This window comes from Heteronotia binoei, chromosome 14 (genome assembly GCF_032191835.1).
Source record: "Heteronotia binoei isolate CCM8104 ecotype False Entrance Well chromosome 14, APGP_CSIRO_Hbin_v1, whole genome shotgun sequence".
Lineage (NCBI taxonomy): Eukaryota > Metazoa > Chordata > Lepidosauria > Squamata > Gekkonidae > Heteronotia > Heteronotia binoei.
Window position 1 is genome coordinate 53,843,735 of NC_083236.1, and position 26,687 is coordinate 53,870,421.

A 26,687-nucleotide genomic window follows, 5' to 3' on the forward strand; every position below is an offset into this window, starting at 1 on the left:
AGCCACAAGAGGGGTGGGCCTTAGCAGCCCACCTTCCCAAAAGTAAAAAGCAGGCTCAGAGCATCGGGAACTTCACAAGCTACGGCCTGTACTTCTACGCCAACCTCACTTGCATGCAAGAGGAATGCAAGACCAGTTCATGACAATTCCCTTGGGTTTTCCCAATGCATTTAACGTCTGGTGTGGGAGAGGGAAGTCTGCAAGCCACCGACCCGTAATGCACCTCAGTGGCTGCCTCCTTTGCTTTTGAAAAGATCTTTTCCTCTTTTTCTCTGTCTGTGGGGCTGCCGGTCTACGGAGAAACGAGCAAGACGGTTTCTCTAGGGCATTTCCATTCAGGAACTGAACAGTCCCTCACACGCAACGCAGGCACACGCGTCCTGTCAAAAGCACTTCAGATTACAAACCCTTTACTCCTTATAACTAGGGCTGAGTTTTCACTGAGCGGAGCAGCCCAGAGCCGGGGCCTAACATGACCTATTGCCTGCACAAGCGAAAGGAAAAACCACTGCATGCGGAGATACTATGGGGCTATAGCACAGCCCTAGTTATAACCATTGCATGCGGAAAGTGAGCATGGCAGACAGAAGGCCGGGAAAGAAGTCCGTCCCCCCCCCCCCCCCCCCAAAATGCTTTTCTTCTCTGTGCAGGGAATCATTTTTGCATGAAGGAACATTTGCGCCTATGAGTGTTCTGAAATGGTGCATCAGACAAAACATTCCCTTGTCATTAAGAAGCAGATCTGGGATACTATGGCTATAGCACAGCGGTGGCCAAACTGAGGCTCGGGAGCCACATGTGGTTCTTTCATGCAAATTGTGTGGCTCTTGAAGCCCTCACCTCCCTGTCAGCCAGTTTGGAGAAGGCATTTCTCTCTATAAATCAGTTCTCCAAGCCAGCCAGCGCCTTGGAAAATGGATTTAAACTTAAAGCTGCTTTATTTCCACCCCTACCTCCCTCCCCATCTATTTGCCTCCCTCCTTTGCAGCTCTCAAACATCTGACATTTATTCTTTGTGGCTCTTACGTTAAGCAAGTCTGGCCATCCCAGATATAGCAGAAAGACCCCTGGCCAGCGGCTAGCTTTCCTGGAAGGCTGCCTGGAGAAATGAAGGAGAGTTGGTGGATGGTACTGTAAGCTCTACCCGCTAAAACAGCAGTCTTCAACATTTCCAAGCAGATCCTTCTCTAAAAGGGAAGGGGGAGCCTACAAAAGGCTCTGGGACAGGGGTGGCCAAATTGCAGCTTGGGAGCCACATGTGGCCCTTTCACACAAATTGTGTGGGCTCTCAAAGCCCCCGCTGCCCCATCAGAGAGAAGGCATTTCTCTCTTGAAATCACGTCTCCAAGTCAAGCCAGCTGGTGGCTTGGAAAATGCATAATAAAGTTCAAGTTGCTTTCTTTCCACCTCCTCCTCCCTCCTCCATCTATTTGTTTTCCTTCCTTCCCATCTGACATTCATGTCTTGTGGCTCTCAGACATTGGATGTTTATTCTGTTCGGCTCTTACATTAAGCAAGTTTGGCCAGCCTGCTCTGGGACATGCATCAAAGACCACTGTGCTCTGAAGTAGTTCACTAGCCTAAGCCTTCTTGCCCCAGACAGTATTTTCTCCTTCCCTCAGGTTGGCAACTGTGGAGAAGGGGCAGCCTGAACTCTGTAAAATGGACGGATCTGGTTGCATGAGCTCACCGCTGCCCGAAATGCTACTTTGGATCTACAGAAGAAAAGTATGTAGATGCTGCTGCTTTTCATAGAACCACAGAGTTGGAAGGGACCTTCAAGGTCATCTAGTCCAACCCCCTCCACAATGCAGGAAGTTCACAAATACCTCCCCAGTGACCCCTGCAGGCAAAAAACATCCAGGATCCCTTGCCAATCTGGCCTGGAGAAAAACTGCTGCCTGACCCCAAAGTGGCAATCAGCATTTCCCTGGGTGTGTAAGAAGGGGCCACGAGAACTAAGCACTGATATAACCCCTTCCTGCCCTCCTCTTCATGAACCGCCTAATTCACAGAATCGGCACTGCTGTCTTTATGGTACAGACGCCTTGAAATGACTGGGTGGAGGCTGTTGAGTAATACAGGGCTTGCCTTTCAAGGAAAACCAGGGTGAGGGGAAAGGGACACAAATAAGGCAATGCAGAGTTTGAATGTTTCTGCAAGCCGAAAGCCTTAGGCAGAAAGATGCATTAATCACAGGCAAAAGTATATCCATTCCTAGTCACATATTCCATGGAAATAAGGTCCACTGGTAGACCGGCAAGGATCTACATAGCTGTCCTGAAGGCCTCCAACACCAAACATTTTTTATAAAAAATGCTTAAGGAGGACGACAAAGATGGTCTGGAGACCAAGTCCTATGAAGAACGCTTGAAGGAGCTGGCCACGTTTAGCCTGGAGAGGAGGCGGCTGAGAGGTGGTATGATCACCCTCTTCAAGTATTTGAAGGGCTGTCATATATAGAGGATGGTGCAGAATTGTTTTGTGTGGCCCCAGAAGGCAGGACCAAAACCAATGGGTTGAAATTAAATCAAAGAGGCTCCGGTTCAACATTAGGAAGAACTTCCTGACGGTTAGAGCGGTTCCTCAGTGGAACAGGCTTCCTCAGGAAGCGGTGGGCTGTCCTTCCTCTTGGAAGTTTTTAAACAGAGGCTGGATGGCCATCTGACAGCAATGTGGATCCTGTGAGTTTAGGGGGAGGTATTTGTGAATTCCCTGCATTGTGAAGGGGGTTGGACTAGATGACCCTGGAGGTCCCTTCCAACTCTATGATCCTACGAGTATGCCATTGCTTGCCTCTGCATAGCTTGGACTTCCTTCTTGGTAATTCATCCAAGTACTAACCAATGCTTAGCTTATGGTTCAAGATCTGACAAGAAGAAATAGACTGGGCCGTCCGGGTTAGAGCAACAGCTCGTTGAAAAACTGGCAATTCTAGGACTAATCCTTTGTGCCATCAGTTGAACAACAATCTTGTGAAGCAGGTGCTAAGAAAGATTGTTTCCTTCTTTTTCTGACGTCTGTTTCCTGGCTTAACGATTTGACATTTACGGTCTTGTCTTTTGTGGTTGCTGTTACAGCACTGGAGGTCCCTTCCGACTCTATTACTATTACTTGAGAGCCACATATGGCTCTTTCACACATACTGTGTGGCTATCAAAGCCCCCACTGCCCTGTCGGCCAGCTTGGAGAAGGCATTTCTCTATTTAAATCATTCTCCAAGCCAAGCCAGCTTGAAGAATGCATTTAAAGTTAAAGTTGTTCTCTTTCCACTTCTCCCTCCCCCACCTATTTATTTTCCTTCCTTCCACCATCTGACGTTCATGTCTTGCGGCTCTCAAACTTCTAACGCTTATTCTATGGGGCTCTTACGTTAAGCGAGTTTGGCCACCCCCACTCTATAAACTGCTTGGGCACAGTAGCAAAGCAAGGGAACATGATCCCAGAAACATGAGAAAAGAGAATTCCGCTTCATGTCATTTGGGCACTGCAGCAAGTGAAAACTGTCATACGAATATGCCCACAAATGTCAAAGTGCCAAAGAGTTTGCCTCTGAACTGCTGAAGCAACGCCAGTTGCAACATACTGGTTTTACCCCTAAATATAAATCAGCAGATTTCCGAGTAATAAAAAACTGTGGTTGGGCAATTTGCAATAGTAAAATAAAGGGTCACAAGCTTCCGAAGGCTGGATGTAGGAACAGGCGCAAGAACGGCTAGCAGCGTGTTCCCCAGAAAGAGTTGTGTTACTCAGTGCCTGAGTGTTGCCATAATTCTGGAACATTGCCTTTTACGCCAGAGGTTAAACCACCCTGGAGCCGAATTCCTTTTGACCGCTGATGAACTCAGATCTCAAATGCTGCGCTTTGTAATTGTCAGCTGTCTCAAGCAGGACTCTGAAGTGTAGAAATGTTACAAATGAATAAATAACCATGCCTATCTAGAAAGGTAAACAATCAGTGCGATGTGCCCATGTGTGCTTCTCACACGTACAACCGGCAGCACTGTTCCCTCTGAGCTGAGTTAGCGTGAGCTAGCTCACTGTTTTTTTAGCCTCTGGCTCACACATTTTTGATTTCGCTCAGGAAAAAGGGCCCCAGAGCAAACTAAGTTATGCAGCAGCTCACAACTTTAATGCCAGGAGCTCACAAAGTATAATTTTTGCTTGCAAGGCTCCACAGTTTAGAGGGAGAACTGGCCCGCAGGCCTGTATAGTTTTAATGTTAAGATTTTAAGGTTTTTAGGCTTTTAAATGCTTTGATTTTTAAATGTAATAACTCTGCACTTTGTTTTATTGTTTTATCGTTTGCTGTGAGCCGCCCTGAGCCATTTTGTGGGAAGGGCGGGATATAAGTTATAGAATAAATAAATAAATAAAAGTCATAGAATCAAAGGAGTTGGAAAGGGCCTCCAGGGTCATCTAGTCCAACCACCTGCCCAATGCAGGAAATTCACAAGCACCGCCCCCCTCCCCCTCCCCAAACATATAACCTCCAGGATCTCTTTCCAAACTGGCCTGGAGTAAAACTGCTGACTGACCCTGAACTGTCAATCAGCACGTCCCTGCATGTGCAAGAAAGGGCTACAAGTCCCTGCCCAGCATGTCAAATGGCCCTTTCCTCAACCTCTAATTGACCCTTTCCCTGACGTAAGTATACAGCTGATTTTGAAAATGAAAGGTCCCAAGAACAGTACAAACGTCTCCCACATGGGAAAGTGGAAGAGCAAGCACTGTGCTAGCCAGGACCTCTTTTGAGTAGGAAAGCACAGGAACACAGTCCGGCTGGCTTGGTGTTAGGGAGTGTGGCCAAATATGCAAATCAGTTCCTGCTTGGCTTTTTCTACAAAAAAAGCCCTGTCCGAAACAATGGTGACATCAGGGGGTATAGCCTAACATGCAAATGAGTTCCTGCTGGGCTTTTTCTACCAAAAAAGCCCTGGTGCTAGCATTTAAGAGGCACGCAGGATGCTACAAATCTACCTCGTGTCAACCACAGTTGGGGTTTAGCTAGTTCATTCCACTGAGGGCTGAGCCCCTTTGCTGTTTCCCACTTTCCGTCACCGGACAACATCCCAGTTCAATCAACGTAGACCCTTCCAGTGTTCCCTCTAAGCTGAGCTAGTGCGAGCTAAATCACAGTTTTTTAGCCTCTGGCTCACACATTTTTGTCTTCGCTCAGGAAAAATGGCCTCAGAGCAAACTAATTGATGCAGTAGCTCACACCTTTAATGCCAGTAACTCACAAAGTGGAAATTTTGCTGACAAGACTCCACAAGCTGAACCCTCTTTTAAAAAAAAAGTTTGCCTATCTGGTAACAATTTAGTTACTGGAAAAATTATCCTGATCCCTAAGAACCACCCTCATTTCTTGGGAAGGGAGAGGTGGGAAAGAAAGCAGCTTTAACTAAATGCATTCTCCAAGCTGCCGACCGGTTTGGCTTGGAGAAGTGATTTTAGAGACAAATGCCTTTAAAAAAATGATGCCAGGCCTGAAGACAAAGCCTGGACTCTTAAAGGGCACAATCAAGTTCAGAACCCCAAAAGACCCTTTAGGTGGGCACGGGGGCTCACTGCGGACAGATAGGCATGGTTCAGACATTACAGCCAAGCCGTGGGCTAACTGTCAGGGGCAGACCTGACATGATAGGCATGCCTAGTTACTATTTGCCCTTTCTAAACATTGGTAACCTGTCTGTTTGCTCATTCTTCCCCCTGCACATTATCTCCTTCTTTTGCTGATTTGCTGCAAAAACTGGGCAGACTGAAGCTACCACAAACTACTGTTTGCCTTTCAGCCAGACAAAATGCACTAGGCAGCAATCCTGATTTGGACATGACAGAGAAATACGATTACTGCAAACCTAAGAGGCATCTTGAGCATGAGGAAGGAATAAATGGCTCTGTGGCATGGTTCCGATAACCAAACCACAGTTGGGCTTTGGTGCATGACTGGGGCCATGCAGGAACCACGCCTCTAAAAGCTATTTTAAACCTTTCCCGAGTTGCACAGCGTGGCACTGTGGAGAGGGGAGCTGCCGGAAACAGAGAAGTTCCAAGTCTCAGAGTGCATGGAACTACTGGTACAAGTTTTTTCGGAAGCCAACTGTCGATGTTCGCAGGTGAACTAGGTGTCTAAGAGTGATAAAGCCTTGATTATAATGAAGACGTCACGTGCGCAACAATTCGAGGTCAGGATCAAGAGAACAGCACAAATGAGTCTCTCTCCATTTCTCCATGGGAAATGTCATAAATGGGGAGAAAAGTTCTTCCTATTAATGTTCCCTGAGGAACATTCATAGGCGGAAATCCATGCTTTGCAAACCCAAGTGAGAGAAGCACAAACTCCTAAATCAAAAATGGTAACTTCTTTCCACATTCCACACAACTCCTTATACCAGGGTTGGCCAAACTTGCTTAATGTTAAGAGCCGCATAGAATAAATGTCAGGTGTTTGAGAGTCAGAAGACAAGGAAGGGAGGGAGGGAGGGGAGGAGAGGAAGAGAAAGAAAGCAACTTTAAATACATTCTCCAAGCTGCCAGCTGGCGTGGCTTGGATAAGTGATTTAAAGAGACAAATGCCTTCTCCAAGCTGGCCAACAAGGTGGTGTGGGCTTCAAGAGACACACAGGATGTGTGAAAGAGCCATGTGGCTCCCGAGCTGCAGTTTGGCCACCTCTGCCTTATACTATCCATAAAGATAAACAGGTTTTACTTGAAACCAGTTCACCTGTACAGGGAGCCCAGGTGTCCCCATACTGATAACTGGGCAGACCTTAGCCACATACATACTGCACAGAGAGGATTCTCCACAATCCCTCATTCTTTTTAATGCAAAAATGCACTGATACACCTCTGCCTCTCCCAAAGAAACACACACATCTCCCTCCAGGCGTACGAGCATCCCTGCGTTTAAGGAAAAGTTAAACCCGCTTCTAGTTCAGTCAAGAGGCTTTTCTTCCGTAGACGAATAACTGCAAACGGAAAAAACAATGAGCTGTTACCTCAGATTACCCCACCTGACAGCTCCAGCCCTCCCCTGCCCACCACCATGATTTCGGTCAGCCTGCCTTTTGTTTCGGTATCATTCCCACCATCTTTAAGCTGCTGCACAAGGTTCTCACAGGGAGCAGGAACCCTTTGCATATCAGGCCACCCCCCCCCCCAAATGTAGCCAATCCTCCAAGAGCTTTCAGGGCTCCTAGTACAGGGCCTACTGTAAGCTCCAGGAGGATTGGCTACAGCGAGGTGTGTGGCCTAATATGCAAAGGAGTTCCTGCTACAAAAAGAAAAGCCCTGCACATCAGACTGACCGTCCAGCCCCTGTCTCCTTGCAACTTCTAGCTTAAAGTAAAGTCATGCAAGTCATCCGTGTAGATCAGGGTCCCCAACCCCCAGTCCATGCACCGGTCCCTGTCCGTGGCCTGTTAAAAACCAGAGAGTGAGTTGTATGAGTATTTCATTATATATCACAATGTAATAATAGAAATAAAGTGCACGATTGTATCATCCCAAAACCATCGTGCCCCCCTGCCCCCAGTCCATGGAAAAATTGTCTTCCACAAAAACGGTCCCTGGTGCCAAAAAGGTTGGGGACTGCTGGTGTACATTACAGATGAGTATCTGAGATGAAGAGCCCTACAAGTTATGGAAGGCAGCCTCAAGGCCCTGTGCTTTTCCGCTGTCATCTCTCACACCTCGAATGCTGTACAAATGACAATCTAAGGGTCAGACTGAAGAAGATGTCAGTGTGTCTATGACGGGATCTTCAGCATGGCCTTCTAGATTTTACCCGGCCCCCCACAGGCTACTATCTGCCCTTTCTGAATGTCAGTAACCTGTACTTTTCTTCCCCAAGGGGCAAACAGAAGCTTCAGTATGGCATTGGAAACTGGGCAAGAAAAGAGAAAGAATCTTCCCCCCTGCAGACCTTCCCAATTGGCCAGTTTGGTGAAGTGGTGGTGCGCGGACTCTTCTCTGGGAAAATCTTGAGTTGGAAGGTACCTCCAGGGTCATCTAGTCCAACCCCCTGCACAATGCAGGAAACTCACAATACCCCCCCCCCCTAAATTCACAGGATCTTCATCGCTGTCAGATGGTCATCTTGCCTCCGTTTAAAAGCCTCCAAGGAAGGAAAGCCCACCACCTTCCGAGGAAGCCTGTTCCACTGAGGAATCGCTCTAACAATCAGGAAGATCTTCCTAATGTTGAGCTGGAAACTCTTTTGATTTAATTTCAACCTGTTGGTTCTGGTCCTGCCTTCTGGAGCCACAGAAAACAATTCTGCACCATCCTCAATTTGACAGCCCTTCAAGTACTTGAAGACAGTGATCATATCACCACTCAGCCGCCTCCTCTCCAGGCTAAAGATGCCCAGCTCCTTCAACCTTTCTTTGTAGGACTTGGTCTCCAGACCCCTCATCATCTTTGTCGCCCTCCTCTGGACCCGTTCCAGCTTGTCTACATCCTTCTTAAAATGTGGTGTCAAAAACTAACACAATACTCCAGGTGAGGTCTTACCAGAGCAGAGTAAAGTGATACCATCACTTCACGTGATCTGGACACTATACTTCCGTTAATATAGCCCAATACTGCATTTGCCTTTTCAGTTACCGCATCACACTGTTGACGTGTTCAGCATAGGGTCCACTAAGACCCCTAGATCCTTTTCGCAGAGAACCAGAAGAACCGGGTTTGATTCCCCACTCCTCCACTGGCAGATGCTAGAATGGCCTTGGGTTAGCCATAGCTCTCGCAGAGCTGTCCTTGAAAGGGCAGCTGCTGTGAGAGCTCTCTCAGCCCTACCCTCCTCACAGGGTGTCTGTTGTCGGAGAGGAAGGTGAAGGAGACTGTGAGCTGCTCTGAGACTCTGAAGACTCAGAGTGAAGGGCAGGATATAAATCCTATACCTTCTTCTTCTTCCTATGTAGCAATTAAAAAAGTGCGCACAGAACCAGTCTTAGATCTCCTATTATCTTGTTCTACTTCTCCATCACCCAGCACAGACACTGACTCACATTTCTCTTACACTACCTTTTTTTAGAAATCACTTCCTCCTCCTCCCTTTACACATTATGTGTAAATGTTTGTGCAATGCAAGAATACAAACAAACCATCAGCATTGGAAACACCCTGAGTTTGCCAGGGCCTAATCCGGAGGTGGCCAAACTTGCTTAATATAAGAGACACATCGAATAGACATCAGATGTCTGAGAGCTGCAAGACATGAACACTGGATGTTCAGAGAGCCGCAAGACAGGAAGGCAAATTGATGGGGGAGGGAAAGGTGGAAATAAAGCAACTTTAACTTTGGGGGCATTCTCCAAGCTTTCAGGTGGCATGGCTTGGAGAAGTGATTTAAAGAGAGAAATGCCTTCCCCAAGCTGGCTTGATGGGGCAGTGGGGGCTTCGAGAGCCACACAATATGTGTGAAAGAGCCACATGTGGCTCCCGAGTCGCAGTTTGGCCGCCCCTGGTGTAATCATTATTGCTACCTCACATGCTCAGAAAATTGACCTGGCAGACGCCGATCCTGACTCTGAAAGGCTTTCTCCAAACCAGGAGTCCCCCCACCCACTTTGAGCCAGTGGGCACCTTTGGAATTCTAACAGAGAGTGGTAGGCGCAGCTATAAAATGGCCGCCACAAGAGTGGAGGCCTGTCACAAAATGGATGCCACCAGGGCTTTTTTTTTTAAGCAGGAACGCAGTTCTGGCTGGCTTGGAGTCAGGGGGTGTGTCCTAATATGTAAATGAGTTCTTGCTGGACTTTTCCTACAACAAAGGCCTGTGTGAACCAATGGTGACATCAGAGGGTGTGGCCTAATATGCAAATGAGTTCCCGCTGGGCCTTTTCTACATAAAAAGCTCTGGATGCCGCAGTTCACTTTCAGACAAACGGCGAACATCCTTGTGCTGTGGTGGCAGCTGCTGCGAAAGCAATAGTTTTTTCTTTTTAAGAAAATCTGTGCAGCCAATCAAATCTCCAGTGGTTCATCAAAAGACCGGCAGGGCAAAAGGCCACATCTGCCCCCCAACTCTGTACGAATGCTTGGCGAGTACCAAGAAAGGTGCCTGTGGGCACCACATTGGGGGACCTCTGTTCTAAACCCTCAACCAAGCAGGCTTGGGAGTAATTCCATCAAAGCTGGCCAAACGCAGGAGTCACATGAGTCTATGGATCAGCTGAGACCATGCTGTTAAAGACCAAGGTGGAAAATGAGGAAGGAAAGGATGTCAGGCACGACAGACCTCAAAAGTGGGCATTAGTAAGAAGAAGAAGAGGAAGACAGCAGATTTATACCCCGCTCTTCTCCCTGAATCAGAGTTTTAGAGCGGCTTACAATCTCCTTCCCCCACAACAGACACCCCCCGTGAGGTGGGTGGGGCTGAGAGGGCTCTCACAGAAGCTGCCTTTTCAAGGCTATTCCAGCAGTTGCAGGTGGAGGAGTGGGGAATCAAATCTCGTTTCCCCAGATAAGAGTCTGTGCACTTAACCACGACACCAAACTGGCTCGCTTGGGACCATGAATCCTCTAAGAACAGAGATGAGTCTATGATGAACTGCTTTGATCAGTGGCACTTTGAGAGAGAGAGAGAGAAATAATTATTTTTAAAAAGTTATAGTAAGTCCCTGATCAGAAAATGCTGAAGGTATTGATTCCAGGTTGTCCTAGCAGCAGCCAAACGACATACAGTGCTTAATGTTTTGCAAGTTTCTTAATACACTCGAGTGGCAGTGCTCCCTCCAAGCTGTGGAGTCTGGTGAGCAAAGATTCTGCTTTGTGAGCTGCTGGCAATTAAGTGGTGAGTGAGCAATTTGGCTGCTGCATAAACTAGTTTGCTCTGGGGCTATTTTTCCTGAGCTAAGGCAGAAATGGAGACTAAAAAACTGTGAGCTAGCTCACACTAACTCAGCTTAGAGGGAATACTGCTTGGGTGGTAATAATGGTCATGGCTCTTAGCACAGGGCCCATTGTAAGCTCCAGGAGGATTGGCTACATCGGGGTGGGGGGGTGGGTGTGACCTAATATGCAAAGGAGTTCCTGCTACAGAAAAAGCCCTGGTTGAACATATGAAGCTGCCTTATACTGAATCAGACTCTTGGTCCATCAAAGTCAGTATTGTCTTCTCAGACTGGCAGCGGCTCTCCAGGGTCTCAAGCTGAGGTTTTTCACACCTATTTGCCTGGGCCCTTTTTTGGAGATGCCAGGGATTGAACCTGGGACCTTCTGCTTCCCAAGCAGATGCTCTACCACTGAGCCACCATCCCACCATATGGTTATGGTGCAGAAAAGACAAATCCGCAATTAAAAGCAGTTGATACTGCTTGAAAGACTTAATATACATCAAATTCTGACTATATTGCTATTATAGTGTCTTAATGTATTTTTTAAAAATTATGCATAACACTGCAGTAGTCATAGTTATGGCCAGGGCTTTTTTTGAACTGGAACGCAATTCGGGCTGGCTTGGTGTTAGGGGGCTCCTGCTGGGCTTTTTCGACAAAAAACCCTGCGCAAAACAATGGTAACATCAGGGGGTGCGCCCTAATATGCAAATGAGTTCCTGCTGGGCTTCTTCTGCATAAAAAGCCCTGGATATGGCAATCTACATTTGAGTTGCTGTCAACATGAGATTCAATTATTTGTTTAAACCCATTAGCAGTCGTTTTGAATAACTAGTCCTCTTGAGAAGGGAATTGCCAAGGCAGTCTTATCTTTGTTCTGTTAACAATGTCCAGATGTTAACAAACAATAAATGCTCCCGGAAAAGGATTCTCTTTCACTTTGACTGGCTTATTAAATTGTTAAAACCTGGCTTCAGTTGCATAGCAGATCTGCCTCATTTTTCTCTCCTTCGTACACCAACTTTCAAATCTTTCTCCACAGTGCCGTTGTGGGAATAAAAAGCAGGGGATCACACACCCCACCCTGAGTGCCTCGGGAGAAGGGCAAGATAAAAACATGTTAGAGGCTTAATAACCATCGAAGGCACGCATGCACAAAAAGCCAGCATGGTGCAGTGGTTACAGTGATGGACTAGAAGAAGATAATACTGGAGTTATATCCCCCGCCCTTCATTCTGAATCTCTGGGTGTCTTACAATCTCCTTTACCTTCCTCCCCCACAACAGACACCCTGTGAGTTAGGTGGGGCTGAGAGAGCTCTCCCAGAAGCTGCCGCCCTTTCAAGGACAGCTTTGCAAGATCCAAGGCAATTTCAGCAGCTGCAAGTGGAGGAGTGGGGAATCAAATCTGGTTCTCCCAGATAAGAGAGCTCTGGCTGACCCAAGGCCATTCCAGCAGCTGCAAGTGGAGGAGTGGGGAATCAAATCTGGTTCTCCCAGATAAGAGAGCTCTGGCTGACCCAAGGCCATTCCAGCAGCTGCAAGTGGAGGAGTGGGGAATCAAATCTGGTTCTCCCAGATAAGAAAGAGCCTGCGCACTTAACCACTATGCCAAACTGGCTCTCCGCAATGACCCATGTTCAGATCCCCGTGCAGCTCTGAAGTGTACCAGCACTCAGCCGAAACTACCTTGGAGGACTGTTGTAAGGATGAAACTGAAGAGGGGGGAACTATGCATGCTGTAACAGCAACCATAACAAACAAGACACGCATCCATTGCACACTGAATAGCAGCAACCCAAAAGCAGTCTTAACGCACTGTAAAACGAGTTGTGGCCATGTTTTGTGGCTCACAGTGCACTTCATCGGGCGTGAGAGGCTTATCTTTCATTAGCTGACACATTAGAGACACACAGTTCCGAAGTGCAAGCACACAGGCATACACATGCCTGCTCGTAGGAGTACTTACAAATTAAAAGAACAGCTTTATGTCCGCATGCGGATTTGATGAAACAACATAAAACACCGAACAAAGTCAGAGTTCAGTGGCATCTTTAAGACCTTTAAGGCCAGCAAAGTTTTATTCAAGGTATGAGCTTCCGTTTGCATTCACACATCTTCATATATGATGAAACACCCTGCAGGCATGTTTGTATATGACGTCACATCACGACGTTTTCACGGCAGACTTTTTACGGGGTGGTTTGCCATTGCCTTCCCCAGTCATCTACACTCCCCGCCCCCGGCAAGCTGGGTACTCAATTTACCGACCTCGGAAGGATGGAAGGCTGAGCTGACTGCCTGAACCCAGCTTCCACTGGGATCAACTCAGGCCGTGAACAGAGAGTTTGACTGCAGTACTGCAGCTTTACTAGTCTGCACCATGGGGCTCTTATATATATATACACACACACACACACTGCAATCATGGTTGCACATACACAGCCTTCCCTGTAAGAATGTGTACAAATCTAGCGCAACATGTATGATGTGCGCATGTTCTATGCTGAGCAATCACATAACCAAATTCTGAGCCCAGTGGCACCTTTAAGGCCAATAACGTTTACGCAGCTTATACCCTGAATTAAACTCCATTGCTCACCCTCCAAAGCATCTACCCATCCTCCCTCCCCTTATCCACCAGGCCTTCCAGATCTACCTGCATCTGCACAAGAGGCTGTGGCTGCCAGGTTCCCACAGGCCACCAGCAGGGAATGAGGGGGGGGGGGGAGTAGGGTTGCCAGATCCTGGTTGGGAAACTCCTGGAGATTTGGGGATGGAGCCTGGGGAAGGCAGGGACCTCCGCGGGGTACAATGCCACACAGCCCACACTCCAACACATCCCTTTTCTCCAGGAAAACTGATCTCACTCATCTAGAGATGAGCTGCAATCCCAGGGAATCCCCAGGGCCCATCTGGAGGTTGGCCTCCCTACAGAGACCTCAGTGGGGTACAAGGCCACAGAGTTCCCCCTTCGAAGTTTCCCTTTTCTCCAGGAAAACTAATCTCTGTTCTGGAGATGAGCTGCAATCCTAGGGGATCCTCAGGTCCCACCTGGAGGCTGGCCTCCCTACAGGGCCCTCAGTGGGGCGCAATGCTCTAGAGTCCACCCTCCAAAGCATCCCTTTTCTCCAGGGGAACTGATCTCCGTTCTGTACTCCGGAGCTGAGCTGTAATCCCAGGGGATCCCCAGGTCCCGCCTGGAAGCAGGCATGCCAGTGGGTTGCAATTTTAAAGGATCCCTTTTCTCCAGGGGAACTGATCCCTGCAGCCTGGAGCTGAGCTGCAATCCCAGGGGATCCCCAGGTCCCACCTGGAGGCTGGCTTCCCCTCAGGAACCTCAGTGGGGTACAATGCTATAGATTCCACCCTCCAAATCACCCTTTTTCTCCAGGAAAACTGATCTCTGTACTCTGGAGCTGAGCTGTAATCCCAAGGGATCCCCAGATCCCACCTGGAGGCTGGCTTCCCCTACAGCAGGAGTGGCCAAACTTGCTTAACATAAGAGCCACATACAATAAACATCAGATGTTGGGAGAACCGCAAGCCATGAAAAAGATGTCTTGGAGCCACAAGACATGAAGGAAAGAAGGCAGGGAGAGGAGGGAGGGAGAGGTGGAAAGAAAGCAACTTCAACTAAATGCACTCTCCAAGCCACTGGCTGGCTTGGAGAAGTGATATAAAGAGAGAAATGCCTTCTCCAAGCCAGCCGACGGAGCCGTGGGGGCTTCGAGAGCCACACGTGGTTCCCAAGCCACAGTTTGGCCACCATTGCCCTACAGGGACCTTAGTGGGATGCAATGCCACAGAGCCCATCCTCCAAAGGGGAACTGATCCCCGTAGCCTGGAGCTGAGCTGCAATCCCAGCGGTCTCATTTGGAGTACTGTGTGCAGTTCTGGTCGCCGCACCTCAAAAAGGATATTATAGCATTGGAGAAAGTCCAGAAAAGGGCAACTAGAATGATTAAAGGGCTGGAGCACTTTCCCTATGAAGAAAGGTTGAAACGCTTGGGGCTCTTTAGCTTGGAAAAACATCGACTGCGGGGTGACATGATAGAGGTTTACAAGATTATGCATGGGATGGAGAAAGTAGAGAAAGAAGTGCTTTTCTCCCTTTCTCACAATACAAGAACTCGTGGGCATTCGATGAAATTGCTGAGCAGACAGGTTAAAACGGATAAAAGGAAGTACTTCTTCACCCAAAGGGTGATTAACATGTGGAATTCACTGGCACAGGAGGTGGTGGTGGCCACAAGCACAGCCACCTTCAAGAAGGGGTTAGATAAAAATATGGAGCAGAGGTCCATCAGTGGCTATTAGCCACAGTGTGTGTATATATATAAAAATTTTTGCCACTGTGTAACACAGAGTGTTGGACTGGATGGGCCGTTGGCCTGATCCAACATGGCTTCTCTTATGTTCTTATCCCCAGATCCCGCCTGGAGGCTGGCATCCCCGTGGGGTGCAATGCCACAGGCTCCCTTTTCTCCAGGGGATTCGATCTCTGTAGCCTGGAGCTGAGCTGCAATCCCAGGGGATCCCTAGCCGCGGCGCCCGCGGAACCTTCCGCCACCAGACCCTCGCCGATCTCCTGCCCCCACCCCACCCCCAGGTTCTTGGGCCGGCCCCTACCTTGGCGTTGCGGACTCTCTCCTGCTGGCCGAGGAGGCTGAGCCAGATGCGGCGCTCGCCCTGCCGGGGCTGCCAGGCCCCGCCGCTCAGCTCCCCCAGCACGGCCAGGCGCACCCGGAAGAGCCCCTCGATGCAGCCGCGGCTCCGCTCCAGGAAGGCGCTCTGGGCCGCCGGGGCGGTGAATTCGTCCAGCACCTGCTGCCCCGCCTCGCCCCACTCCGGCCTCGGCGCGCCGCGGCGGCTGCTGCTGCTGCTTTCCCCGAAGGCAGCCATCAGCGGAGCCGCCGGGAAGCCGCCGGGCGCGGAAACCTCCACCGCCGCCTCCTCGGACCACCGCCGCCCTCCATCACGCCCCGGGCCGGACGGGAGCCAAGGCAACAACCGCCCGGGAAACTCCCCCTGCCCGGCCCGCCCCCCTCGCGCAACCCGGAAGCGCTAGCCCCGCTGCATCACTATGGCAGCCGGACGTCACCATGAGGCGCCCGCGCGACACAACAGCCTGCCCGGCCCCGCCCCCTCCGCCAAAGGGGTAGGGTCTCGCTAGCGCCCCTACCGCATGTCCGGGTGGCGCTGGAGCGGGGTGGTTGCGGGTGCGCGGCTGGTGTAGGGTTGCCAAATCCAATTTGAGAAATATCTGGAGATAACTTTGAGGGATGTGTTAATGGGTTTATCCCTTTTAAATGTGGTTTGTGTTATGTTTAGGGTTCTTAATTGTATCCTGTTCTTTATATTCAATAAAAATCTTGTTTATGGGGGGGGGGGGGACAAAAAAAGAAATAGCTGGGGACTTTGGGGGTGGAGCCAGGAACAAAGTTGTGACAAGCATAATTGAACTCCAAAGGGGAGTTCTGGCCATCACATTTAAAGGGACCGCACACCAAGTAAAATGCCTTCCTTCCATTCTGAAGGATAGGGGCACCTTCTTTTGGGGCTCATAGAATTGGACCCCTTGTTCCAATCGTTTTGAAACTTGGGGGGTACTTTGGGGAGAGGCACTGGATGCTATACTGAAAATCTGTTGCCTCTACCTAAAAAACCAGCCCCCCCCCCACAGCCCCAGATACCCGTGGATCAATTCTCCATTATTTCCTATGGAAATAAGTCTCCATAGGGAATAATAGAGTTCCCAGCAGACATTTCCCTCCCCTCCCTCTGCTTTCTGATGACCCTGAAGCGGGGAGAGGGCCTCCAAACTGGAGGATCCCCTGGCCCCACCTGCGGATTGGCAACACTAGGCTGGTGGGCCAATTCTGAGGGGTGGGGATGCCTGGTTCTTCACAACCCCATTCAAAAGCTCTTTTCTAATAGAAACTGAGCGCCTCGAGGGTTGACAAGTTCACCCCCTGATGGGGTGAGGGGGAGGGAATGGGGCGGTAGGGTTGCTAGATCCAGTCTGGGAAGCTCCTGGAGAGTTGGGGGTGGAGCCTGGGGAGGACTGGGAGCTCCGTGGGGACTCTCCAAAGCATCTATTTTCTCCGGGAGAACGGATCTCGCTAGTCTGGAGATGAGCTTCGATCAGAGGTGCACAGACAAACTATGGCTCAGGATCCAGATGTGGCTCTTTCACGCAATTTATGTTGTAATCCGCCCAAAGTCCGTTATGGGAAAGGGCGGGATATAAGCCTACTAAATAAATAAATATTGTGTGGCTCTCTAAGCCCCCACCGCTTGGAGAATGCATTTAAAGTTAAAGTTGCTTTCTTTCCACTTCTCTCCCCCCCAGCTATTTTTTTCCTCCCTCCATGTCTTGCAGCTCCCCAAACATCTGAGGGTTGTTCTATATGGCTCTTACATTAAGCAAGTTTAACCACTCCTGGCTTAGATCCAGAGGAGTTAGCTATGTTAGGCTGTTGTAAAATAGTAAAGATTCCAATAGCACGTTTAAGACCAACTTATTGTAGCATAAGCTTTCGAGAAACACAGCTCTCTTCATCAGATGCATGCCACCCTCCAAAATATCTATTTTTCTCCAGGGCAATTTTTCTCTAGTCTGGAGATGAGCTGTAATCCCAGGGGATCTCCAGGTCCCACCTAGACCTAGTGAGGCCTACAGGTTCCAGGAAGAATCTCTTCTCTTCTCTGACTGGATGGGCAGCAGTTTTGGAGGGAAAATTTGCCCAGTGGACCTGGAAGGAAGAAAACAAAAGTTCCAGCTAGAGAGGGAGGGTTGCTCTCTCTGGAGAGGCTGAGTTGGAGGAAGGCTGCAGCTAGGAGGAGGAGGAGAAGAAGAGAAGAAAAAGACCGCAGATTTATACCCCACCCATCTTTCTGAATCAGAGTCTCAGAGCGGCTTACAATCTCCTTTATCTCCTTCCCCCACGACAGACACCCTGTGAGGTGGATGGGGCTGAAAGAGCTCTCTTGGAAGTTGCCCTTTCATCTCTTACAAGAGCTATGGCTGACCCAAGGCCATTCCAGCAGCTGCAAGTGGAGGAGTGGGGAATCAAATCTGGTTCTCCCAGATAAGAGTCCTCGCACTTAACCGCTACACCAAACTGGTTCCCTCATCGAAAGAGTGGTTAGTCAGTTGGAATTAGAGGAAGGGAAGTATAGTTAGTTGTGTCAGGGTTTTTTTATTTTGCTTTTTACCACCTTTAATGTTTCCATGTTCACTATTACACTAAAAGTTACAACCCACTTTTTTCCCCTTGAGCACTTACAATAAACTTATTGTTGTTATTCTGCATGGGTCATGCCTCTTCAGTCACAGATAAAAGGTGCTTTCTGAGAAGGAAGAGGGGGTTGGGTGGGTGCTCTGAGCCCTCTCAGACGAACTCTTACCAGAGTAGTGGCAGTCAGTAGGAAGCCCTCCCTGGTCCCCTGCTTGTGACCACCTCATTCATTTGCAGACCAGACTTGCTTTTCTTTCAAGCATGGGTGGAAAGAGGACCTTGCAAAATTCACAAGAGGGGTGTAAAGTACTGGGGTCGACGCAGTAAGAGACCAGAGTCGGAGAGTGATTTCAGCAAGCTTTACTTCAGGAACACCAACACAGACTGAGCTCTATTCAAACCTCCCGCTCCTTTATACAATTCTTGCCCCCTTCTGATTGGACCTTAACTATGTACATGGATTGGCTATTTACAGAGGCCTAAGGGCCTATCAGGGTACAGTATGAGCCTAGATGTTGATTGGCTACTTATGTTTCAATCCTTCCCCTGATTGGGCACGCTTAGGCCTTCTCTGGAACCCTGGTGTGGAGTACAAGCTTGGCTTGTTCAGCTTCCCTCCAAAAGTAACAGTTCCCTCCAAAAGTAACAGTTCTCCATTTGAACCTAGGACACAACACCCCTCCCCCCATAGTTCCAGCTATCAGGTGACATAGTCCTGGAGATATGCCGGAGGGCGGCGGTCTCGTGTCGAGCGTCGCAGCTCCGAGGGGACTGGGCGTTCCGACTCGGTTGGTGGTTCCGCGGCTGCAGAGCTGGAGACATCTGGGACGGCGGCCCTGGGAGACCTGGGTTCAGCTGCGCGGTCGGGGGTCTCCTCCTGCTGGGCCAAAGCGGGCTCTACGGAACCCTGTTCTGTGTCAGGCTCACGGGGACTTGCGTTGTCCGGATCTGGAGCCTCTGACCTTGGCTCCCCGGCAGGCAGGCGACCACGGAGTTGGTCGATGTGTCGCCTCAGGAGATGTCCACCCTCCAAGGTCACTGCATAGGAGACCGGTCCGGTGACGTGGTCCACCTTTCCAGGGAGCCAGGCGGGGCCAGTGGTGGCATAGTTCCGTGCCCACACTGTCTCACCTGGGTAGAACCCTCTGGGGGCTTTAAGGTGTTCCGGCGCCGGTCGCCTGTCTGGGGCTCGGTCAGGGTGCAGCTTGTCCAGCAGGGTGGTGATGCGGCGGCCCATGAGGAGTTCGGCTGGACTGCGACCTGTGGAGGCGGTGGGTGTGGTCCGGTAGGCCATTAGGAAACACGCCAAGTCTTTTGGCCAGTCTGAGGGGCCCAGACGGTTCAAGGCCTCCTTTGCCGTGCGCACCATCCGCTCTGCCTGGCCGTTGGTGGCTGGATGAAATGGGGCAGAGCGAATGTGCCTGATGAGGTTCCTGGCTAAGAAGTCCTGGAACACTGCGGACGTGAACGCTGTGCCGTTGTCGGTGACGATGGTCTCCGGCAACCCGTGGGTTGCAAAGATGGCCCTCAGAGCCGTGATGGTCGCCTGCGATGATGGCAAGGGCACCTGGACCACCTCCAACCACTTGGAGTATGAATCCACTAGTATGAGTAGAGTCCGCCCATGGAAGGGGCCAGCAAAGTCCATATGCAGTCTTGACCAGGGGGTTTTGGTGGATTCCCATGGTTGCACTGGGCCACGTGGGGGGTCAGGCCTTGACACCTGGCATGTCGGGCACCTTTTAACCCAAGCCTCAATTTCTGCATCGAGGCCGGGCCACCAGACATAGCTCCGTGCGAGAGCCTTCATGCGGACTATGCCCGGGTGTGCCTCGTGCAGGGCTCTAAGTACTTGGTCTTGCAAGGGTTTGGGGATGACAACTCTGTTGCCCCATAGTAGGCAGCCTTTGTGGGTGGATAGTTTGTCTTTCCGGGCTGCAAACGGAGTAAATTCCGGCCCAGTCGAGCCCTTGGGCCACCCCCTCCCTACCCAGTCCAAGTCACGGGAGAGGACTGGATCACGAGCGGAGCGGGCAGCAACGTCGCGGGCGAGCAATGGCCTGTCCGGAAGCATATCCATCAGTAGGATCTGATGAGCCGGGGCTGGATCGGGATCCACGTCAGGCAAGGGCAAGCGGCTCAGGGCGTCAGCATGGCCCATTGCCTTGCCCGGGCGATGCACTAGGGTGTTAGTGTAGCCGGCTAGAAAAATGGACCAACGGAGGACCCGTGGGGACAACACCTGAGGGATCTGCCGGTCTGATGCAAAGAGGCCCAAGAGGGGTTTGTGGTCCGTATAGAGGGTAAAGGGCCGGCCGTAGATGTAATCATGAAATTTTTTGACGCCGGCCACAACTGCCAACCCTTCTTTGTCGATTTGGGCGTAGTTCCGCTCCGCCGACGAGAGGGTCCGCGAGTAGTACGCGATAGGGACTTCGGTCCCATCAGGGAGTTGGTGGCCCAGAACTGTCCCCACGCCATAAGGGGATGCGTCGCATGCAAGGACCAAGGGCAGGGTCTCGTCGAAATGGGCAAGGACGGAGTTGGACATCAGGAGGCCCTTGATATCCTGGAAGGCTTTAGCGTGCTGGCGGCCCCATGCCCAGGGTCGGTTCTTGTCTAGAAGTCGGTGCAGGGGTTCGGCCACCGCTGCCTTGTGGGGGAGAAAAGCATGATAAAAGTTTAGGAGGCCGAGGAAGGCCTGGAGTTCTTGCTTGTTGGTGGGCGCTGGAGCATCTCTGATGGCACGCAGCTTGGCGTCGGAGGGGTGGACCCCTGGGCATCGATGGAGAACCCCAGGATTGGACCTTAACTATGTACATGGATTGGCTATTTACAGAGGCCTAAGGGCCTATCAGGGTACAGTATGAGCCTAGATGTTGATTGGCTACTTATGTTTCAATCCTTCCCCTGATTGGGCACGCTTAGGCCTTCTCTGGAACCCTGGTGTGGAGTACAAGCTTGGCTTGTTCAGCTTCCCTCCAAAAGTAACAGTTCCCTCCAAAGGTAACAGTTCTCCATTTGAACCTAGGACACAACAAGGGGGAAGTCATATCAGTTTATGCAAGTGTTTTATGCAAGACGGGACTGGTGGTATTTAAAGGACAGATAGAAGGTGGCGGAAAGGGCTCTCAGGTCTCAGCCAACGCATGGCAACCTTGTAGGGTTTTCAAGGCAAGAGATGAATGGTAAAACTGGGCCGAAACCAATAAAATGAATTTTAACAGGGATAAATGCAAACTTCCGCATTTAGGTAGGGAAAATCCAATGCATGGTTATGGGATGGGGGAGACTTGTCTTAGCAGTATGTGTGAAAAAGGATCTAGGGGCAGGGATGGAATTCTACGTGGAGCTCCTTTGCATATTAGGCCACACACCCCTGATGTAGCCAATCCTCCAAGAACTTACAAAAAAGAGCCTTGTAAGCTCTTGGAGGATTGGCTACATCAGGGGGTGTGGCCTAATATGCAAAGGAGCTCCTCCTAGAATTCCACCCCTGTCTAGGGGTATTTGTGGACCATACACTGAACATGAGTCAACAGTGTGATGTGGTGGCCAAAAAGGCAAATGCAATTTTGGGCTGTATCAACAGAAGCAGGCCTTGAATTCAGCAGGAGCTCACAGAAGCACAGCTCCTGAACCTTTCTGAGGGTTCCCCCTCCTCCTCCCCACCTACCTACATTGTCCATTGAATAGTAGGTGCAGCTGCATAACAATCCCTGGATGAGCTCCACCACCTATTTTTCTACAAAATGACCCGTGAACAGAAGTATAGTGTCCAGAACATGTGAAGTGATGGTATCACTTTACTCTGCTCTGGTAAGACCTCACCTGGAGTATTGTGTTCAGTTTTGGGCACCACATTTTAAGAAGGATGTAGACAATCTGGAATGGGTCCAGAGGAGGGTGACGAAGATGGTGAGGGGTCTGGAGACCAAGTTCTGTGAAGAAAGGTTGAAGGAGCTGGGCATGTTTAGCCTGGAGAGGCGGCGGCTGAGAGGTGATATGATCACCATCTTCAAGTACTTGAAGGGCTGTCATACAGAGGATGGTATGGAATTTTCTGTGGCCTCAGAAGGTAGGACCAGAACAAGTGGGTTGAAATTAAGTCAGAAGAATTTCCGGCTCAACATTAGGAAGAACTTGCTGACAGAGCAGTTCCTCAGTGGAACAGGTTTCCTCAGGAGGTGGTGGGCTCTCCTTCCTTGGCGGTTATTAAACAGAGGCTAGATCGCCATCTGACAAGCAATGCAGATCCTGTGAATTTAGGGGGAGGTATTTGTGAATTTTTTGCATTGTACATGGGGGTTGGACTAGATGACCCTGGAGGTCCCTTCCAACTGTATGATCCTATGAGTATGCCATAGGAGTATGCCTGCCTCTGCACAGCACCCGTGAGCTTCCTTCTCAGTAATCCATCCAAGTACTAACCAATGCTTAGCTTATGGTTCAAGATCTGACAAGAAGAAATAGCCTGGGCCGTCCGGGTTAGGGCAACAGCTCGTTGAAAAACTGGCAATTCTACGACTAATCCTTTGTGCCATCAGTTGAACAATAATCTCGTGCAGCAGGTGCTGAGAAAGATTGTTTCCTTCTTCTGTCCGCTGTTTCCTGGCTTAAGGATTTGTTTCCTTCTCAGAGATCTTGAAGTTTGTGGTGCCCTCAGCTGTCTGCTTGCTGCTAGTGCAACTAGAATGAAACTAAAACAGAGGTTTTAAAAGAAAACATTGGTGCTTATGGCCAAACAGGGGTGCTGCAGATATCGGAAACCAGGGTCAGTGCTGACTTAAATGTTGTGAAATGACAAGGAGTCGTAGATATTGGATTTTATTGGATTTATATCCCGCCCTATACTCTGAATCTCAATGTCTCAGAATGGTCACAATTTCCTTTGCCCCCCCCCCCACCCAACAGACACCCTGTGAGGTGGGTGGGGCTGAGAGGGCTCTCACAGTAGCTGCCCTTTCAAGGACAACTCCTATGAGAGCTATGGCTGACCCAAGGACGTTCCAGCAGGTGCAAGTGGAGGAGTGGGGAATCAAACCCAGGTCTTCCAGATAAGAGTCCACACAGTTAACCACTATACCAAACTGGCTCTCTCGTAGCACAATTTATGGAGATTGTGGTGTCAGCATTTGTGGATTACTTCAGCAGATGTGGAGTGTTTGCAAGCATTTTTGTTTAGGGGTTATTTTTGCATAATTTTTGCATCTGGGGATTATTTCTGCATTATTTTATCTCACAACCTTTACATGATTTTCTCCAGGGCTTTTTTTTTTATCAGTAATGCACAGATATGCAGTCCCAGAAGGTTTGGTGTCAGGGGTGTGACCTAATATGTAAATGAGTTCCTGCTGGTCTTTTTCTACAAAAAAACCCGTGTGTGAAACAATGGTGATGCCAGGGGTGTGGTCTAATATGCAAAAAACTTCCTGCTGGTCTTTTTTCTACAAAAAAGCCCTGTGTGGAACAATGGTGATGCCAGGGGTGTGGCCTAATATGCAAATGAGTTCTTGCTGGGCTTTTTCCACAATAAAAGCCTTGTGTGAAACAATGGTGATGTCAGGGGTGTGTGGCCTAATATGCAAATACGGTCCTGCTGGCCTTTATCTACAAAAAAGCCCTGATTTTCTGTCACAATCAGATGAAATCTCACTTATGTTTGTGTGTTTAAAATATTCATCAGCCACTTTTCCTTCGTACGGCACTCAAGGCGGCTTATAATGATATTAATGAAACACATCAAATGGATTAATTAATTGATTTGATTTCTATCCTGCCCTTCCCGCATGTGGGCTCAGAGCAGGTTACAACTTGTAAAACTCATAACAATAAAACGAAATCTAATACTATAAGAAGCACCAACATTTAAAAACACAATTTAAGACTGCTTTAATCAAGTGGAGTCCTAAATAAAGCTGTCTTCAACCGCCTCCAGAAGACTCAAAGTGAGGGACGATTACTGGAAGGACAGTTTGAGCGGTTCCTCAGTGGAACAGGCTTTCTTCGGAGGTGGTGGGCTCTCCTTCCTTGCAGGTTTTTAAGGGGAGGCTGGATAGCCATCTGACAGCAATGCGGATTCTGTGAACTAGGCAGATCATGAGAAGGAGGGCAGGAAGGGCTGCATCAGTGCTTAGTTCTTGTGGCCCCTTCTTACATTCCCAGGGAAATGCTGATTGCCACTTTGGGGTCAGGCAGCAATTTCTCCCCAGGCCAGTTCGGCCAGGGATCCTGGAGGTTTTTTTTGCCATCTTCTGGGCATGGAGCAGAGCTCACTGGGGATGTACATATGTGGAGAATAGGGTTGCCAATCCCCAGGTGGGGACAGGGGATCCCCCAATTTGGAGGCCCTCCCCCCCCGCTTCAGGGTCATCAGATAGCGGGAGGGGGGAGGGAAATGTCTGCTGGGCACTCCATTATTCCCTATGGAGATGTTTTTTGAGGTAGAAGCACCAAATTTTCAGCATAGCATCCAGTGCTTCTCCCCAAAATACCCTCCAAGTTTCAAAAGGATTGGACCAGGGGGTCCAATTCCATGAGCCCCCAAATTAGGTGCCCCTATCCTTCATTATTTCCAATAGAGGGAGAGCATTTTAAAGGTGTGCGGTCCCTTTAAATGTGATGACCAGAACTCCCTCTGGAGTTCAATCATGTTTAATTAGTTGTTCCTGAGTTCTGGTATTGGGAGAAGGGGAGCAAAAGGTTTCTGTATTCACTTTCCCCACTCAGAGTGTAATTTTATAAACCTCTGTCAGGGCTTTTTTTTTGTAGCAGGAGCTCCTTTGCATATTAGGCCACACGCCCCTGATGTAGCCAATCCCCCTGGAGTTTACAAAAATAGAGCCCTTCTAAGCTCTCGGAGGATTGGCTACATGAGGGGGTGTGTGGCCTAATATGCAAAGGAGTTCCTGCTACAAAAAAAGCCCTGACAGAGGTTTATAAAATTACACTCAGAGTGGAGAAAGTGAACACAGAAACCTTTTGCCCCCCTTCTCCCATAATACTAGCACTCAGGGGCAACTAATTAAATTGGTGAACAAAAGATTCAGGACAGACAAAAGTCTTTCCTCAATGTGTAGAATTCGTTGCTCGGGCAAGGAGCAGTGGCCACAAACATAGAGGACTTTAACAGAGAACTGGATATTTGGAGGGCTTGTCTATCAATGACTACTATCCACATGGACTAAGGCGAACCTCCACATGCAGAGGCAGTAAACCTCCAAAGATCAATGCCCGCTTCCAGGTGGCAACTTGGTATCCCCTGGAATTACAGCTGATCTCCAGAAGGAAATCAGTTCCCCTAGAGAAAATGGATGCTTTGGAGGGTGGACTCTGGCATAGTACTCCAGGGGGGTCCATGTCCTCCCCAGGCTCTACCTCCAAATTTCTAGGAATTTCCCACCCTGGATGTGGCAACCCTACAACCCCATCCCTTGCTGGTGGCTAGGGAGGACCTGGAAACTCTAGCTTGGAGGCAGCATCAGGAGAAGGCCTTGTCCACAGTGTCCTGTTCCTTGTCCCTCTGGGACCACTGACTGGCTGCTATGTAGGGTTGCCAAGTCCAATTAAAGAAATATCTGGGGGCTTTGGGGTGGAGCCAGGAGACATTGGGGGCGGAGCCAGGAGCAAGGGTGTGATAAGCAGAATTGAACTCCAAGGGAGTTCTGGCCCTCACATTTAAAGGGACACTTCCCCCCTGCTACCACCACGAGAAAGGGGGCTCCCCTCACCCTCGCTGCTCCCGCCGGCCGTCCAGCTTCGTTGCCGCGGGGAGACGGAGGCGAAAGAACCTCATGTGCCCCTTTACCGGCTTCCCGCCGGCCGCAAAAGTTTAAAGGGAGAAGAGCCTCGCGGCGGCGGCGGCAGCAGGGAGAGCAAACAATCCTCGTGGAGCAGGATCTCTCTTACCGTCAAAATGTCCATCAGGCAGGGTTGGGAATGCTCTCCTCTCTCTCCCCCCCTTCCCTTCCTCGCGCTCCAGTCGCTGAGAGGAGGCGGCGCCGGCGGAGGGAGACGGAAAAGAGAGCGGCGATTTAGTAGGTGGGGCCGGGGAGCACCTCGCGCCGCAGAGGCGAGGCTTGGTGAGGCGAGCGTCATTTCCTGCGTGGTTTCTCCCCGCCCCCCTTTTGCCATACCCCCATCCAATCAGGGACGGGCTGCCGCTGCCCCTGTAAGGGTCAACTGTCCCTGTGAAGTCTTAGGAGAGGGGAAAGGGGGTCACCCTGGCGCTGTTTCCCCCTCCCCCCGCTTCCATTTTTTTGGGGAGCGGGGGAAGAGGGTGGAAATCCTGGGGTCCCCCGCCAGGGCGGGAGGGTTGGGAAGCCTACTGCTATGTGAAACAGAAAGCAGGACTCGATGGACCACTAGTCAGGGCTGGTGCTAGACTGTCTGGCACTCTAGGCAAAGCTAACTTCTGGTGCCCTGCCCACACTGCTAGCATCACTGAGTCACATGGGGGTACCAAGTAGGGTTGCCAAATCCCCTGCGGCCTCCGGCAGGGGACTATTTTCGCACACGATTCTGCGCGCAGGTGGCAATGACATCACTTGGAAGTGACATCATTGCGCTAGCAATGTCACGCACCGGCTGCCCTAGGAGTG

General features: G+C 49.9%; 1 protein-coding gene across 1 annotated transcript in view; it reads right to left on the bottom strand.

Annotated features, from left to right (window-relative positions):
- Nucleotides 1-15,748, bottom strand: part of N4BP1 (NEDD4 binding protein 1) — a 40,928-nt gene extending 25,180 nt beyond the window's left edge. The window contains exon 1 of the mRNA XM_060253845.1: nucleotides 15,476-15,748. Coding sequence (XP_060109828.1) covers nucleotides 15,476-15,748 — 273 coding nt within the window. The remainder of the gene's footprint in view (nucleotides 1-15,475) is intronic.
- Between the last annotated feature and the right edge of the window lie 10,939 nt (nucleotides 15,749-26,687).